At 39.2% G+C, this 16,747-nt stretch overlaps 1 protein-coding gene across 3 annotated transcripts in view; it reads left to right on the top strand.

Annotated features, from left to right (window-relative positions):
• fig4a (FIG4 phosphoinositide 5-phosphatase a) overlaps positions 1-16,747 on the top strand; it is a 53,896-nt gene that overhangs the window by 20,990 nt on the left and 16,159 nt on the right. For 2 of the 3 annotated variants that reach the window (XM_037751263.1, XM_037751262.1), the window contains exons 12-20: positions 2,035-2,168; positions 2,788-2,904; positions 5,250-5,295; positions 6,349-6,497; positions 6,879-7,045; positions 11,061-11,199; positions 13,698-13,756; positions 14,780-14,927; positions 15,080-15,163. In XM_037751263.1, coding sequence (XP_037607191.1) covers positions 2,035-2,168; positions 2,788-2,904; positions 5,250-5,295; positions 6,349-6,497; positions 6,879-7,045; positions 11,061-11,199; positions 13,698-13,756; positions 14,780-14,927; positions 15,080-15,163 — 1,043 coding nt within the window. Of the gene's footprint in view, positions 1-2,034; positions 2,169-2,787; positions 2,905-5,249; positions 5,296-6,348; positions 6,498-6,878; positions 7,046-11,060; positions 11,200-13,697; positions 13,757-14,779; positions 14,928-15,079; positions 15,164-15,289; positions 15,515-16,747 lie in introns of those variants that run through there. The other variant, XM_037751264.1, reaches the window with a different exon arrangement.

Raw genomic sequence — 16,747 nt, 5'->3', positions numbered from 1 at the left:
CTTGGGTCTCACGTTGTCACTCACAAGGGGAGCCGTGAGGCGAGGGACCAATCACAGACCTCAGAGGTCCGCACAAGCCGCGGCCATGTGAATCTGTGCCGGCTGTGGGGAGCAGGGGAGGGGGGACACCCTGATTATACACTACACCCTCTCTCTCTCATCCCAGGGAGGCAGAAAGGGGAAGGAATTGGCAATTAACCATGAAATCATGACAGTCCATCTCACCACGGTGGTGACTGCGGTCGATCTGGCGGTGTCGACATCTCCATGGGTGTGCGTGGTTTTTTGTCATGGGTCGGTGCGTGTTTGTATGTTAAGAGACATAGAGAGGAAGTGAGCACATGGCCAAGCATGTGATCCACTTTTCCAGCCAACTTAATTAGAGTCCACTTGTTTTGACTGCCGGGGATACCATTCACTCTCCCCACGTAGAAATATATGTTTTTAGAAATATTGAATTTATTCATTTTAATTCAAGTGAAACTAATCAACTCTCTCTCTTTTAGAGAGAATCCAGGCAAAAACGGCAGCAACCTCCCAATATAGAAAAAGCATACACAAAAGGAGGAGGAATAAAGATGAGACAAGATAAAAGCGAGCCTTTAATATGCATTAAAATAATTATAGTGCCTATTTATATCCTTTACAGTGTCCATGAGCAACCCCTTCCTTTTTGTTCATGTGCATGTGTGACTGTTTTGATTCATGTTCTGTGAATGCACCATTGCACACCTGTAACCCTGATTATTACTGTGAACAGCACATGCGTGCTTTTGTAAGTATATGCACGTGTAGTGTATTTCTAGTTTCTAGTAATTGTGTGTGTGTGTGTGTGTGTGTGTGTGCCAGACAGTATGACACAGCCAAGCTGAATAGGTAATCTGACTGGCTGCTGTGTTGCTTTGCCACTACTGGATATGCAGATGGAGATGTGAGCTGCTAAATGATGCTTCCAAGCACATTATCATGGTCAAAGAGACACAATGCGGAGAAATAAGTTCATGGAGAAATGCCTTAATGGGCTTTGTGACCACAGGTCACAGAGGCAGACTGATAATCATGCGTTTTTATCAACAAAAAGATATTATTTGTTCATTATTTTTTCCCTTTATCAATTAATTAAATATCTGGACTTCAGAAACAAAAAAACTAGGGCTGCAACTAACGATTATTTTCATTGTCGATTATTTTCTCGATTAATCGATTAGTTGTTTGGTATATAAAATGTCAAAAAATTGAGAAACATGTCGATCAGTATTTCCCAAAGCCCAAGATGACGTCCTCCAATGTCTTGTTTTGTCCACAACTCAAAGATATTCAGCTTGCTGTCATAGAGGAGTAAAGAAACCAGCAAATATTCACATTAAAGAAGCTGGAATCAGAGAAATTAGACTTTTTTTCTTAAAAAAATTACTCAAACCAATTAATCAATTATCAAAATAGTTGGCGTAAATTTAATAGTTGACAGCTAATCGACTAATTGATTAATCGTTGCAGCTCTAAATAAACGAACAGTAGTCATGCTTTTCCGATGTCCTGATGTAAACCGCACACATTTTCAGCTACAAACATATTTGAATGAAATAAAGAATAATGATCACTTACATTAATATATGTTCTCAAACTTGCACTAATGTGACTGTATTAGGATTCCAAACGCAGCAGCTATTTCACCCCTTAATCCCTCTTTGCAGATTCAATTTCCACGAATATACCACGCAGCTGCACTCCTTATCATATATCCCCCATCTACCTGCAGTGTCTGTCCTCAGTTCTGTGCTTTGCACTACATACTGTACATTTCCAACTCTGTATGGGTCCTGGAAATTGTTTCTCGCAGCTCTATTTTCCTCCAAGGTGACTGTGGAGACAACCTGAATGGATCTCTGTGAATGCAGCAAAGAGAAAAAAACACCTGTCACATGTCGGACTATATCTGCTGGTGTCCTCATGGTATCGTTTTTCGTAGCTCTTTGATTGATAGAATCAGTCACACACGTATGAAAACACATATTTCTCTCTGTTGTGCTACAGAAACGAGAAAAGAGGAAACACGAGAAGATTCTGAGTGAAGAGCTCTACCCAGCTGTGATCAACCTAAACCAGTTCCTCCCGCCAGACTGCTGCATCGACTACATCGCCTGGGACATGGCCCGCTACACCAAGAGGTGGGGACTATACCATAAATGTGCCACACCCTATTTTTTCCCAGATAATGCTACATAGCGAACAACCAATCCGTGTTGAAATCAGCAGGACGGGAGATACTTAACGTTAGCTGTTAGCTCTGTGCAGGACTGTGCTGCTTACCAGCGGCTCACGTTAAATAGCTCTCATCCTGACGACTTAAACATGGTAAACATGGGCGCATCGGTTGATTACATTACATTACATTATGATGCGTTCAGGCTCTATTCAGTAAAAATGTATAAGGTGATGGTAAATTCTAACGTTATCATGATGTGTATAAATGTACTCTTATAAAATGGAGAGAAACTTGAATAATCCAATTGTTTGAAGGAGATATTTTCATAGCAATATAAAATAGATAATAGAGAGGGAATTATGACCTGTTTAACTTCCTAAAAAATCAGAATGCAAACAGTACCGTGGTATCGAGAATCATGGAATTTCACTGGTATTGGACATACCTAGTGTTAATGCTTTGAAAAAAGTCGAGTAAATAAGCATAACACAATAGCCAAAGGTATTGTACATCATCACTATAAGCCAGCTACAGCTGAAACACAAAAGCTAATATGATCTTCCCATTTCTCTTTCTCTTAGCAAGTTGTGCAACGTTCTGGACCGTCTGAGTATGATAGCAGAGAACGTGGTGAAGCGAACAGGTTTCTTCAGTAATCGCTCCGACTTCTACTGTCACACCATCAGACCGGATGACAGGTGAGCCTTTTTTTGACGCTGACGCACACACACACACACACACACACACACACACACACACAGACTTTTGGACCATATTTCAAGCATTGTTCAGTTAGGTGTTGTGTGTGAACAAACACTCTTAATTATTGCTTTACACTTTCATATGAAGCCAACCTGAAACTAAAATGAAACGTATTCAGAAACCGCTCATAACTAACATCTTTTGGCGCTTAACTCATGAGGAAAAAGTGTAAGAGGAAGGAAACCATATGCTTGACCACGCCACCGACTTTCCCGCAGACTTTGTTTTTCCTTAGGGAGGGTGTATTATCCATTTTTCTATTCATACATATTCAGAATCATACATTTATCGACATTGCTTAATTTTGAAACTCCCAGTTCTGAATTCTTAATGGAAATTATGCCTGATAACAGTTATGTCTCAGATAGTTTTCTGCTAACGAGCTGAGTAGATTGCCGTCCATGTACTTAACGCATGGCTCTTCCATTGCTTGCATGTCTTAATCACTTTCACCCAACATTACCATTCTGTTACGTAACCCAAGGACCACGCCATGGCCGGTATTCATTACCCTTTCTTTTGCATTCCCCAGCGCTATCTCACATTCTTTGTTAGACACACTCTCACTTCGCACATGTGCTCTCCACGAACAAAACCCTCTTGAGTTGCACTTTTATTATGGCACCTGTAGCCACCATCACATGCATAGATTACCTCATGAATAATGAAGCTAATTAGAGATATTTGTTAACTTTGTTTTATCGTGCTATTCTTGTCTGTCCTCTCCGTCTCTGCATTCGGGCATGCACTTTGTCAGACACATACATACTCGACACTTGAACTATAATCACTCAATCAGCTCACAATGTGCATGCCAAAATGAGATGCTTTAAAACCTACCCTTCAACAGCTATTGTATTTGTCTTCAGAGCTCCCCCTCTAAACAATTTAGAGGCAGGTTTTCCTCTCAGTTATTCTCACTTTGCCTGTTGCTGTTTTTTTGTACTAGCACTTTAAAAAGAAAGTGATGAAGTGTATTGAATTGGGAGAAAAGAGCTAATTAAGAAAGAACCCAGAGCCTGAAGAGGACCTTCTTGGACTTTAGCATCTAAATTTCATCATCATTTATCGTAAAGAATGTGATTACAGGATTTGTTCAGTATTTTGGGGAATATCTAAATCCGCTTTTTTTTGCAAATAGTTAAGGCCTTTACAAACCGGCGCCGTTTTTTTTCGTGCAATTAATTCACACATCAATATTTTTTCGACCCGTTGTTTTTGCCGTGAATACTTTCACACAGAACGTGAATATTACGAAACGAAAAAGTGACAATTGTTTTCTGTAACAACGTCGATTTTAAAATATTTTAAAAAACGCAAATAGAGGCATCAACCAATCAAGTTGTGCCGGAACGGCGCCTTCATTTATGAAACAACACTGAGGCTCCGTAGTCTGAACCAGGACGACAAACTTTATTACTCCTTTTAACCTTGACAAAGGCAGTGCAGACTAGATCCAGACTAGTGTCAATCTTCTCATTTAACTCTCGGCAAGAAAATGAATAAAAACAATATTCATTTAAAATTGTGCCGGGCAATATTTCAATTGATGATCATTTATCGTCCTTCAATGGAATCATATCGTGATGAAATCATATATCGAGATATCCTGATACACAATTATATTGTCTAAATTGATAATAACAAGCACATACTAACTCAAATTTCTCAGAAAATCTGATCGTTTTGCAAAATTCTTAATTAAATGAAAAAAATACTCTGCACTTTTAATTTGTCAAGTATTTAATTCACACATGAGTAGACAAAATAGGCTTTACCATGTGGTTATTTATAGACTATTTATTTATTTATTTATTTATTTATTAAATTACCAGAAAATATGCTATATCGTGATACTTATTGTTATCGAGATATGAAATGACATATATCAGAATAGAGGATTTTGGCCATATCACTAAACCCTAATTCAAAACAAATAAAAACTTGTAATTTATACCTTTTAATCATGTTGGAAAATGTGAACTGTTGTAGTTTTGACATCCTTGGATTGGGTTCCCACATGAGTTATGCAATATTGTAAATGAGAACACGTATTCCTGATTTTCTTCTGTGTGTATATCCCACATTGTCATGTATGCACTGTATCTAGTCCATTATGTTCAGCCTTGAAATGGTGATTATAACAGCGATCACACCTCTTGTAGCGGGAAAAGAAGAGTGCATATGCCTGCAGAAGAGTAGAATTGACATGTGCACTCAAATACTTTTGTCGGTTTCCTCTATTGTATTCTTTAAGCTGATTTGAATGTCATTTTTTCAGGTGGGGAGATTTAGGTGGACACATCACAGCCAGTGGACGGGTGCAGGTATGTCACATAGCGAGCAGGTTTGCTGTAACTTTCGTGTCACAATTCTGATTTTCTGAAGGTACTGAATCTTCTCATTTGCAGCTTTTGTACATATAAAAATAAAAATAACATAGTGGTGTAAACAAATAGACTCTTTATCAAATTGAGTTATATTATATAAAGTAATAAACCTGCATATCAATTCATAGCAGTGAGATATCGAGGCCAAGGATTCAGCATTTGTCATTATGTTGATTTAAAAGGGTCACAGCTATCATTGTTATAGCTGCAAAACGAGGCCAATGCATTTAGTTGCATAATGAGAGTTTTTCATGGAAACCTTGATCGCGTGTATACAGTGATCTTCTCGGAATTATCTAAGCTGTTTACTGCAATTTAATGGCCTCCATTTACAGATGATGAATACATGGAGATACGTTTGGTGTTGATGCTGTTATTCCACTGATTGCCTTTTCATGCGGTTTGTGTCTGACTACATACATAAACATCCCGTAGATCAGTGGTTCTCAACCTATTTTCCTTGAAGCCCCCCCTACTTGTATCTAAGAAAAGCTGAGCCCCCCCACGAGATCACCCTAAAAAAGGATTACAAATCCTTGAACAAAATCCTCAGTTTGAATAAAGTGATTCAGTGTATTAAACGAGTTAGTCTTTTTTATTAAATCAACTTTCATCAGTGAATAACAATGGTCTGTTTTGGGAGAGCAAATCGTTTTTTGACCGCATCGAAAATGTTGTTTTTGAAAGGCTAAACGCCAACAAATCTGGATTGAAGCAGAATATTTCGTTTGATTTTGCGAAACAAAATATATTTTTAAATAGTTTTATATACAGACGTTTGTATGAATTATCCAGTTATTGTGTTGTTATGATTTTAGTTGTACAGTACATATGCAAATTTAATTTTGACAACCTCAGGGCAGACACATCTTGGCGCACCCAATGTGATCTTTGGCCTCCCCCTGAGGGGGCCCAGACCTCAGGTTTGGAATCACTACTGTAGAGTAATGAAGTGCCATCATTAAGTTTCAGGAGTCTTTGCTGTTGTAGACTGGCGTGTTGCGGACCAACTGTGTGGACTGTCTGGATCGGACCAACACCGCCCAGTTCATGGTGGGGAAGTGTGCGCTGGCCTATCAGCTGTATGCACTGGGAATGATTGACAAGCCCAAACTTCAGTTTGATACCGACTGTGTGAGGTAAAGCTTCTTACTTTACAATATATTTTGCCAGAGCTGAAGATTTTTTACTATAAATTATGAAAAACATTTTGTATATGTGTTTTGAACAAAATGAAAAATTATGGTCACTATAGCAATATATCAAATGTGTCTGAAAACTCTGTAATATACGCTTTTTCATTTCCACTTATTAGGATCCCCAGTAGAAGTAGCAAATGCAACAACCCTTAATAACACTGTTTGCTGCACAAATTCCAATTTGCACATATTTTCCACACAATTTCACCAGTTTTCATGAAGTCCCTATCTATTTGCAGCATTCATTCGCAGTTCTGTGCCCTCTGCTACCTATGTCCAGTTATACCTGTATGTTAATGTGTGTATGTGTTTGTGGCTCAGGTTGTTTGAAGAGTTGTATGAGGACCATGGAGACACGTTGTCGCTGCAGTACGGCGGCTCCCAGCTGGTCCATAGGGTCAAGACCTACCGCAAGATCGCTCCCTGGACACAACACTCCAAAGACATCATGCAGACGCTGTCGCGCTACTACAGCAATGCTTTCTCAGGTGCGTTACACAGACACATACAGGTGCATGACATTCCTTTCTTACACACATGCACAAACATAATTAAGAAGGGACTCCATGATAATGCAGGTTGCTAATCTCTCATTTTGATCATGTGTACCCCACTCCATCCATTTTATCCCGAAATCCATCCATATTAAATCCCGACTTCACCAATACACCACACCCTGTGAAACTTGAACCCTCATGTTCAAGGTTACCGTGGAAACATTGACTCAGCCTTTGCATAGACATATAGATCACACACATAAAGTGCATTCAGGCAATATATAGATAAGTAAATTATCACAAAACCCCTGATATTTACATGAAAAAAAGTGATATGTGTATTTTCACTTTTGATTAGTTACTCCTTCTCTACTAGTTGGAACTTTGAAAGTTACACACCCTGAACACCACAACACACAAAGTCATATTGTGTTACTACAATACGGCTAAGTACAAACCATTTCCTCCAGCCTGTGATACACCTCGTTTTAAAATATTTAAAATGACAAAATGTGGATGTATAAAAAAGAAACTAGGACAGCACACCAATTTTTTAATGACTTAATGAAAATGTGGACGTACCCATTTCAGCACCAACAGCTTAGCACACATAGTCAGATCCAGCTTAGCTCACTGAGGACTGTGGGTGCCGGTAAACAACGTGTTCGAAGTCATCTCTGTGACATTTTCGTTTTGTTTTTAATATTAACTCTTGAATTTATCGTCACAAGCTGCAAAAACTGATATTTTGAGGGCATATGATTTTAGGATATTGTTATCTGGAGAATTTTTTAATAGACTGGATTGATGTTTTTCTCTCTCTTGTAATCTGCAACTAGGATCTAATTGTGCCTGCAATTCGGATATCTAATCATTTTAAATGAGACCCTAGTCTGTACTGTAGGTGCGTTGATGAAAATGTGCACGTCTTTTCACCACACTGGTGACTGCTCCACATCAACAGGTAGTATTTGAAGCCACATAATTGAATAGGAAGAGGTTGTGTATTGTGTATTAAAAGGTCATTTTTCAACCTGGACCCCATGTTTTTGTGTCCAAGTGATTAACGGGGACAATAGTTTTTAAATTTGTCCAGTATTGAGGGAGAATGCTGCAGATAGCCGCCATTAGACGGGCTGCAATGAAATTGCTTGGGGCAATTCCACACCTTACGGAAAGGACCCTACAGAGAAATAAAATGTTTTCCTCAGTGCCGGTGTTGTCAGGGTTTTGTTGTGTTGGAGTACAGAAAGCGCAGCTTAGTATTATCTAAAAGATTTTCAATGTCATGGCTGAATATTTAGATGATTTCGACAATGTGGATGCAACGCGAGTTTTTAGAATGAGACTTCTCCGAGCAAGACTTAGTTAGACATAATAACAAACAGACCGGATCAAGCGAAAAAGCAAGGTAAAGAAAAACATTTCATTTCTCTGTAGGGTCCTTTCCATAATGTTGTCAGACACTTATAATAACAATCTGAGCCTGTCAGTGGCAAAAACAAGCACTTTTAGTGGACGTACATTGATGGTGTGGCATTGTCCCGAGCGATTACATTGCAGCCCGTTTCGCGGCTATCGTTTGCAGCGTTTCCCCTCAATACTGGACCAGTTTCAAAGAGTGTTGTCCCTTAGACACAAAAACATTGGAAAAATACCCAAGTAACCCTTTAAGTCAGGAGCGACAGAGCAGTGCTACTTGACCTACTAAGTCGACATCCTGTCTGTGTCTTTGCTTTCAACTCTTGTCCTCCACTTCATTCTAAAAAATGGGATCACTGGTTGGTTGCAGGGCAGAGCCGGGAAAGTAGCAGATTGTTTATTCAGACTGAAATGTCAAGTGAGGCTCATATAATGCAGCTCACACACACCCACACGGATTATCATACGCACAAGTACTCAATATCCTGCGAACTGCACACTCAATAACGCCATGACCTATATCAGGTCTTGTCATTTGAAGTGATTGACCAAGATGAGTGTTGCTAAGTTATGCCTCTGCACTCCCTGTAAAGCACCAAAGTAGAATATGTAACGGCAAACAAAAGTGAAAAATCCTAATCCAGTAGGATAAGGTAGCTAGTGTCTGCTGGGAAAGTGGTTAGGGTTAGTGCCACCTGTAACTATTATTTTCTTATTCACAGTGTTGTGGCAGCAAACAAATTTAAATTAACATTAAATGTTTCAAAGCCCTTTTTTTTTTACACTTGATTAAATATGTTGGAGATATTTAGAGATGCATTTTTCTCATACTTATAAGAAAATACACACCGGTCATCCCTCAGTTCACAGTGGATGACATAAGCTTTTACATCTCTGCCAAGTGCTCTGACATCTGCTTCTCTCTGACTCACAAACACATTTTGAACACGCAGACATACTGCCACTGCCATATGCTTTGCAGCCTCTTAAATTGACGAAGCAAATTGTGCTGAAATTGAACAGACCTGACAGATTTTTACTGTGTTTATTTTACTCAAAATCTATCTCGTGAGACATGGCTTTTTGACCATTACTTGTGTTGCATGTGTACATAATGTTCAAAGCTCATCCATAACTCTTATCTCACGATGCGCTGAATGAATCCCATGTTGAAAATTGCCTAGTGAAAAGTCCTGGTATCAGGCTTTAGTAAAGGCCAATTTAGTGTCTAATTAGGTAGCGCAACTGTTGGAGCACATCCTCGGGGATTCACGGTTGGGGGATGGATTAAATGGCACCAAACTGGACAACATGCAAAACACATGCTGAACACACAAACACTTGCACAGATTATTTTAGCACGCTCCCATAGACAAACATGTTGTAGTGTGGTGGTTCAGAGAGTTTCTTCCTGGTAAGGTTCCTGTTCATGTGAAGAGGATACATGCTTGAGTGAGTTCAGCTTCATTTATATTTCATCCATTGCCACTCTTTTCTTCTCAGCGTCAATGGCTGGTGAAGTATGTCTTGAGGGACACTGAACTTTTGAGTCCATATTATGAAGAAGTGTGGTTTAATCTAATGTTAAAATATACAATATAGTATAACATTAAGAATATAAAATATACAGTAGCATACCCAGTGGGCAACCTGAAAAGTGAAACCAATGTGGAAATGCCTTAAACTGTCATTCTTTCTAATAGCCAGCAGGGGGCGACTCCTCTGGTTGCAAAAAGAAGTCTGATTGTATAGAAGTCTATGAGAAAATGACCCTACTCCTCACTTGATTTATTACCTCAGTAAACATTGTAAACGTGAGTTTATGGTCTCAATCGCTAGTTTTCAAGTCGTCTTCAATACAGCATGATGTTCATTTAGTAAATTATGGTCCCAGTCTGGGTGTCCAACTTTAACCCTTTCACAGTGTGTTTCAGTTCATGAAAGTTAATTATAACCTTTTTGGTTGCCTGAAAATGCCCTATGTAGCGTTCAGTTGTACTTGCCTCGGTGTCATTTCTGGTTGCAAAAAAACAACACGGCGACATAGGCTTCAAAACGGCAGTCCACAAACCACTAGGTGACGTCACGATGACTACGTCCACTTCTTATATACTTAGTCTTTGAGCATACCACAGGACCATAAATTAAAGTGGTTTCCACATTATACATTAAGACGTCATTGACACATTGTCATCATATCTCGTCCTTGCAAACAGTCGTTTAACAGAATAATCTTTACGCTTATTAGCCTTTTCCAGAGCTTTCCAACACATCTCAGGGTCTTCATCAGTGGATGGAGTTTGCTTGGTTGTTGTCACCATGAGACTTATTTGGAACTTCGGTCACTGATCACAGGTGGTCGTATGTAATGTACGATATATACAGCTGAGTCATCTTCCTGGTAACTGAGCAAACTCAGTCTCTCAGTATGAAAAAAATCACTCAGCCAGACCCTTACTACATTTGACATCAAGAGAACATATGTAACTTCCTCATCTCATTCTCTCTTGTATGTTTACTACTGTATGTATTATGCCTTATGTTTTTTTTTCGTGTTATTATTGTGTCCATCTTGCTCCTCCAGATGCTGACAGACAGGATGCTATCAACCTCTTTCTCCAAGTCTACCAACCATCAGAGTGCAAGCCTCACCTGTGGGAGCTGCCCACTGACTTCTACCTGCATCAGAAGAACACCATGGCCCTCCCCCAAGACAGACGCAGGTAAACACACACACACACACACACACACTTACAAACACACAACTACTTACTGTACATGCACAAACTTTCATTCTGTGTTGATTTTGGCGACCCCTGTGGACAAAAGCGGTAGTGTTTTCCCAGAATGAAGGCTGCATTTCCCATGAGCACCTCCGCCTCATGTTAAATCTTGATCTGGCTAGCGTGTGCATTTGTTTTGGAAGCAAATGAAAATAAGACACAACTTCTATATCATTTTTTTAACACAGCTGTTTGCAGGATGCATGGAGATGCAAACTACTGTAGATTGCCTGGTGCATGTTGGTCATCGCGCTCATAATCACAGAAAGCTCTGCAGTGCTTTCTTTGCTCAACAAATGCAGCTACATTCAACTAACGTTAACCAAAGCGTAATCTAGATTTGTTTTCGCAACCAACTTCATATATTGATGTAAAACCACGTCTCGCAATGTATTTCATAAATAAAATGGACATATTACATAAAATTATATAGGAGGAAGAGGGCCAATTCGGTATCGGTTTTGAATCCTTTCAAATCCTGCATCTGTTGAATGACCAACCAGGGTTGACTCGTTTTCACCCGTGCTCCATCACCGTCCCTTTCTTTCGTTCTTCGGTTATTCTTTTCTCTTTCTCTTTGTTGATCCTGACCTAGTATCTGACATAACCGCAAAATATATAATACATAATACAACTTTCTATTGCCTTCCTGTTCCTTTGTGTATTAGCTTTAATGTTATGAATGTCTGTGGGTGTTGTGTTAATTGAATATCTCAGTGGGGAATCACTCACAAAAGATTAGCACTGCTGTTTCTGAAAATGCCTTTTTCTTTTAATGCCTTTTAAAGTCTTGCCCTGAGTGTTGAGGTTGTTACCATGAGCATGTTTTTAATGTGATTGCTTTTGTGTTCATTCCAATTGCTATCAAGCCTCCTCTTTTTTTTTTTTTTATCTGCGTCAAAGAGCTTTGGCCTCGAGGTCATGTGTAAATGTGTGTGGCACTCCGGAGGTTTGTTACGTTGACTGGTTCCTGACAAGGGGATTGACCAAAAAATATTCCTCTTTTTCACTAAAATATTTATGTATCGTACTTATTTAAAAGTAGAATTCATGTATGATGCTAATGTACATGATTCTTTTGTCATATGCATTTATTTTATTTATTATTTGTTTATTTAACAGGGACAATGGACAATCATCGACTGTTCCAGAGTTAGCTAGAGAGTTAAATTTCATCAGCAGTAAATCCACAAAAGAGTTACGGCATCAAATAGAGTTATGGCACCATATACACTCACCGGCCACTTTATTAGGTACAAGGTGTACCTAATAAAGTGTCCGGTGCTAGTACCGGGTGTTCTTCTGCTGCTGTAGCCCATCTGCTTCAAGGTTGGACGTGTTGTGCGTTCGGAGATGGTATTCTGCATACCTTGGTTGTAACGAGTGCTTATTTGAGTTACTGTTGCCTTTCTATCATCTCCAACCACTCTGCCCATTCTCCTCTGACCTCTGACATCACAACAAGGCATTTCCGTCCACACAACTGCCGCTCACTGGATATTTTCTCTTTGTCGGACCATTCTCTGTAAACCCTAGAGATGGTTGTGTGTGAAAATCCCAGTATATCAGCAGTTTTTGAAATACTCAGACCAGCCCGTCTGGCACCAACAACCATGCCACGTTCAAAGTCACTTAAATCCCCTTTCTTCCCCATTCTGATGCTCGGTTTGAACTTCAGCAAGTCGTCTTCACCATGTCTAGATGCCTAAATGCATTGAGTTGCTGCCATGTGATTGGCTGATTAGCTATTTGAGTTAACAAGCAATTGAACAGGTGTGCCTAATAAAGTGGCCGGTGAATATATGTATGTCATACCATATATACACATTTGTACCCTGTTTGTGTAGCCGTTTTCTATGCTGATGATGCTGATGTTTTTGTGCCCTATGAAGTGTATATCATTGGTTTGTCACTTGGTGTGCCCTTACTCATGATTCAGTACTGCCTTTGTCTATTTCATTATAGGTTTCGACCCACAGTAGTCCTGTCCTTGTCAGTTGTGTGCATGTGTGTAGGAGCGTACTACTATGCAAACTGTTTGCTCTCCGTTGTCTTCATGCTTACATAAAACTAGACCCAGTTTTCTGCTGCAACACGCTAGTTGATGTAACCGTAATGGGCCAAGTTAGCTCAGCCATTATCCCAAGAAATTATCATGTCTGGAACTGAAATCAATTCAGCAGCCACACACTGCGCTCCTAAGTAGCACATCACACACTAAATCCTAATCGGTGCTTTCACTCAAATTGATGATATAGAAGAAAAGGCTGATGTATTCAGCAGTTGTACAGTAGGTGGTCCAGCAAAAGCCAATTTTCATATCTAGGTTATGTGAGGTCCCAGGAGAGACGGTGCTGACCGCAGAATACACATTGTACACACAATACACACTTTGGAAGGTTTTAACACATTTGTGTATCTTATGTATCTGTCTGCAGCTACACACTGTGGTGGACAGCAGGAATCTTGTCCTACCTTCCTGTGGCCTACGATGAAGGTATCTCTTCAGTATATGATATCTGCAATATACATAATATGTAACAGATTAATACCTTCTTCCATTTTATGAATATATCAAAATTGTTCATTCTCATTAAGGAAATGTTCCTAAAACAGCTGGTTAGTGTAGTTCTTTGCAAATGGGAGCAAATAGTGTATTTGCTGGGGACTGTTTTCATCTGAAGATTTGGTGTACTAGGGAGTATTTATGGTTGAAGAACAGTGTATGGGAGATCATCATAATGAAAAAAACATGTCATCCCGTGCAATGTTGTTGCTCATTGGCGTGTTTTTAAAGGGGACCTATTATGCTTTTGTGCTTTTTCCCTTTTCTTTAGTGCGTTACAGTTTTTGTGCATGTACTGTAGAGGGTCTGCAACGTTACAAAGCCTGAAGTCCACACCAAAGGGAGTTACACTCCCCCACAGATACACTGCTCCTGAACTGCCTAAAACGCCTTACTTGTCCCGCCTTTTCTTCTGTAACGTGGTGATGTCACCAAGTAACACGTTTGCATAATACCTGCCTAGTGGCTAGTTTGACCCTCCCTCAAACAAAGTTATTTAGAACGCAGCTGGAGTGGAGTCCAAAGAGTTTGGTTTGGTTGACCAGTCACAACAGAGTGGGCCAGCTGACCAATCAGAGCAGACTGGGCTTTTTGGGGGGGCAGGAGCTCAAACAGAGCATTTCAGACAGAGAGTGAAAAGAGGTGTTGCAGCACAGCCAGTATGAGAAAAATAAGAGTTTTTTTGAACATTAAATCATGTAAACATTTTCTTGTAGAAACCCAAAATACAAGATATGCACCTGAAATTGAGCATAATAGGTCCTCTTTAATAGAGGTTGTGCAACAATGGAGCTCTATGGTACAGAGGAATAAGCTATATTATATCAAACTGTAGCTACACAGGCGATGCCTGTTAGTAGGTTACATACATTGTTAGTTTTTTAGTTTTGATGTTTTCACGGGACATGTTAATGTCTTGTAAATGTTGTTTTTTGCGCTGCTGCGTGGATACAGTCGCCTGTGAGGACACCATGAAGAAGGTCAAAGTGAGGAGAGTGAACAGCTTTGAGGAGAGTATCGACATCTACACAGAATTCTTCAAACCTTATGAGCTTACCTCCTTCGATGACACATTCTGCATCGCCATGACCAACTCTGCAAGGTGAATACACACACACATACAAAACCGTCAAAGATGTTGTTGAGAAATAAAGTAGAAAAATGTACTGGGTTATAATCTACATTTACATTTTTATTGGGATGTTGTTGCTGGATGTCAGCTAATGTGTTTCCATCTAATTTGTCCTCATAAAGGGAATTTATGCCCAAGACAGTAGGAGTGGATCCAAGCCCATTCACAGTTCGCAAGCCAGAGGAAACCGGAAAATCAGTGCTGGGGTGAGTGCATCTCCGGTTATGTGCATGTCCACATTTGTGATGTTTTGATTGGTGTTTTTTTAATGTAATAAAACCCATGTCACTGTGTCCTCATACACACGGCTTCATTTGACACTGTGTTCTCAGGTTACCAAAAACAAGGCTCTGGCAAGGCTTTTTCCTGTCTTTGTTGAGAACACACAGTGTTGAATTCACCTGTGATGAACTATATTTTATTAACTGTATTTTATTCTATTAAATAATTACTCCTGCACACACATCTCATACTACTCCTTGATTAAAAAACGTCATGTGCTGGTGGCTCATAATTGTCATTATTGCAGCACAGCGTGACCACTACTGCGCTGCACCTGACCACTCCAATGTTCTGTACTGCTTCAGTGTTTTCCTTTAATGCTTATTCTATATTTGGACCATTAGCTTCCACGTCAGCAGGTCTTCCTGGGGTCCACTCCAAGACAATAACAGTAAAAACATGCAAGAATTTAAAATTACACAGTATCGCTAAAACAAGAGAAGGCAAAACAACAAACCAAATGTAAAGTTTAGAAAATAACTGAAATTACTCTATAGACAAAAATATAGACAATAGTAGCTTACAATTTAAAAACAAAGACAAGATTGTCACAAATAAATGAATGAACAAAAAGAAAATACAATTAATGTTGGTGAAGCACCGAACAAAGTTGTGTCACCTGAATACATAACTACATTGGCACATTTTTGTTCAGATTAGTAGATCTAGCCAGCAACATTTTTGTAGAGGGGGAGGTTACTGATGGAAATGAGAAGAGAAGTAAACATTTTCACAGTAATTATAATGCATTAATGACATTGCAATACAAAATGTTGATGCTCATTGTTTTAAAAAAAAAAAAATAGAAAAGAATATAAAAAATAACTACATTGGCATTTTTAACAACATATGGTAAATTATTTTTTAAAATGGATGAAAGTGCTAAATATTAACAATTAATACATATCTTAAATAGACATCATAAAAAACAGCAGCAGTTATTAATATCTAATAAAATAATTTGTTAAGTAAGATGTCAGAGAACGGAATGAAAAAACACCATGCATGGTTGTAGAAATTCTTGCAGGTTGAGTCACAAGCTGGGTAAGATTCAAACATCCCCCATAGAAATCAACTTCTTACATGATGGGCAATTTTTAGAAAACCAGTCAATATTCAGTTCACCAAGATGGAAAGTATCCTCACTATATCTAGAGTTTCACATATTCTGTCCAAATACTGTCTACTAGAATAGACTTACAGTGTGGAAGTGGAATCTGTAGTTCAACGTCATTACTCACACTATCTTTTCGTAGAACAAGAAAAACAATCTGTATTGGCCAAAACAGTATATTAGCCACCGTCAGATGAAAAGTGAGACAACATCCGGTTTTCACATGTCACTGAAGTGGGCACTGTCCAGAACTGCCCATTAAAACGAGGCACATTCTGGCTGTACTCGCAGAAGCAAACACGTGGCAGAGGGAGGAACTTGGACTGAGATCTCAAACACATTAACTGACAACACATTCAGTGATTCACCCGGGCTTTTGTGGAAAACACAGAAG

The sequence above is a fragment of the Sebastes umbrosus genome, chromosome 18, assembly GCF_015220745.1.
Source record: "Sebastes umbrosus isolate fSebUmb1 chromosome 18, fSebUmb1.pri, whole genome shotgun sequence".
NCBI lineage: Eukaryota > Metazoa > Chordata > Actinopteri > Perciformes > Sebastidae > Sebastes > Sebastes umbrosus.
This window is presented reverse-complemented; position numbering and strand designations above follow the sequence as displayed.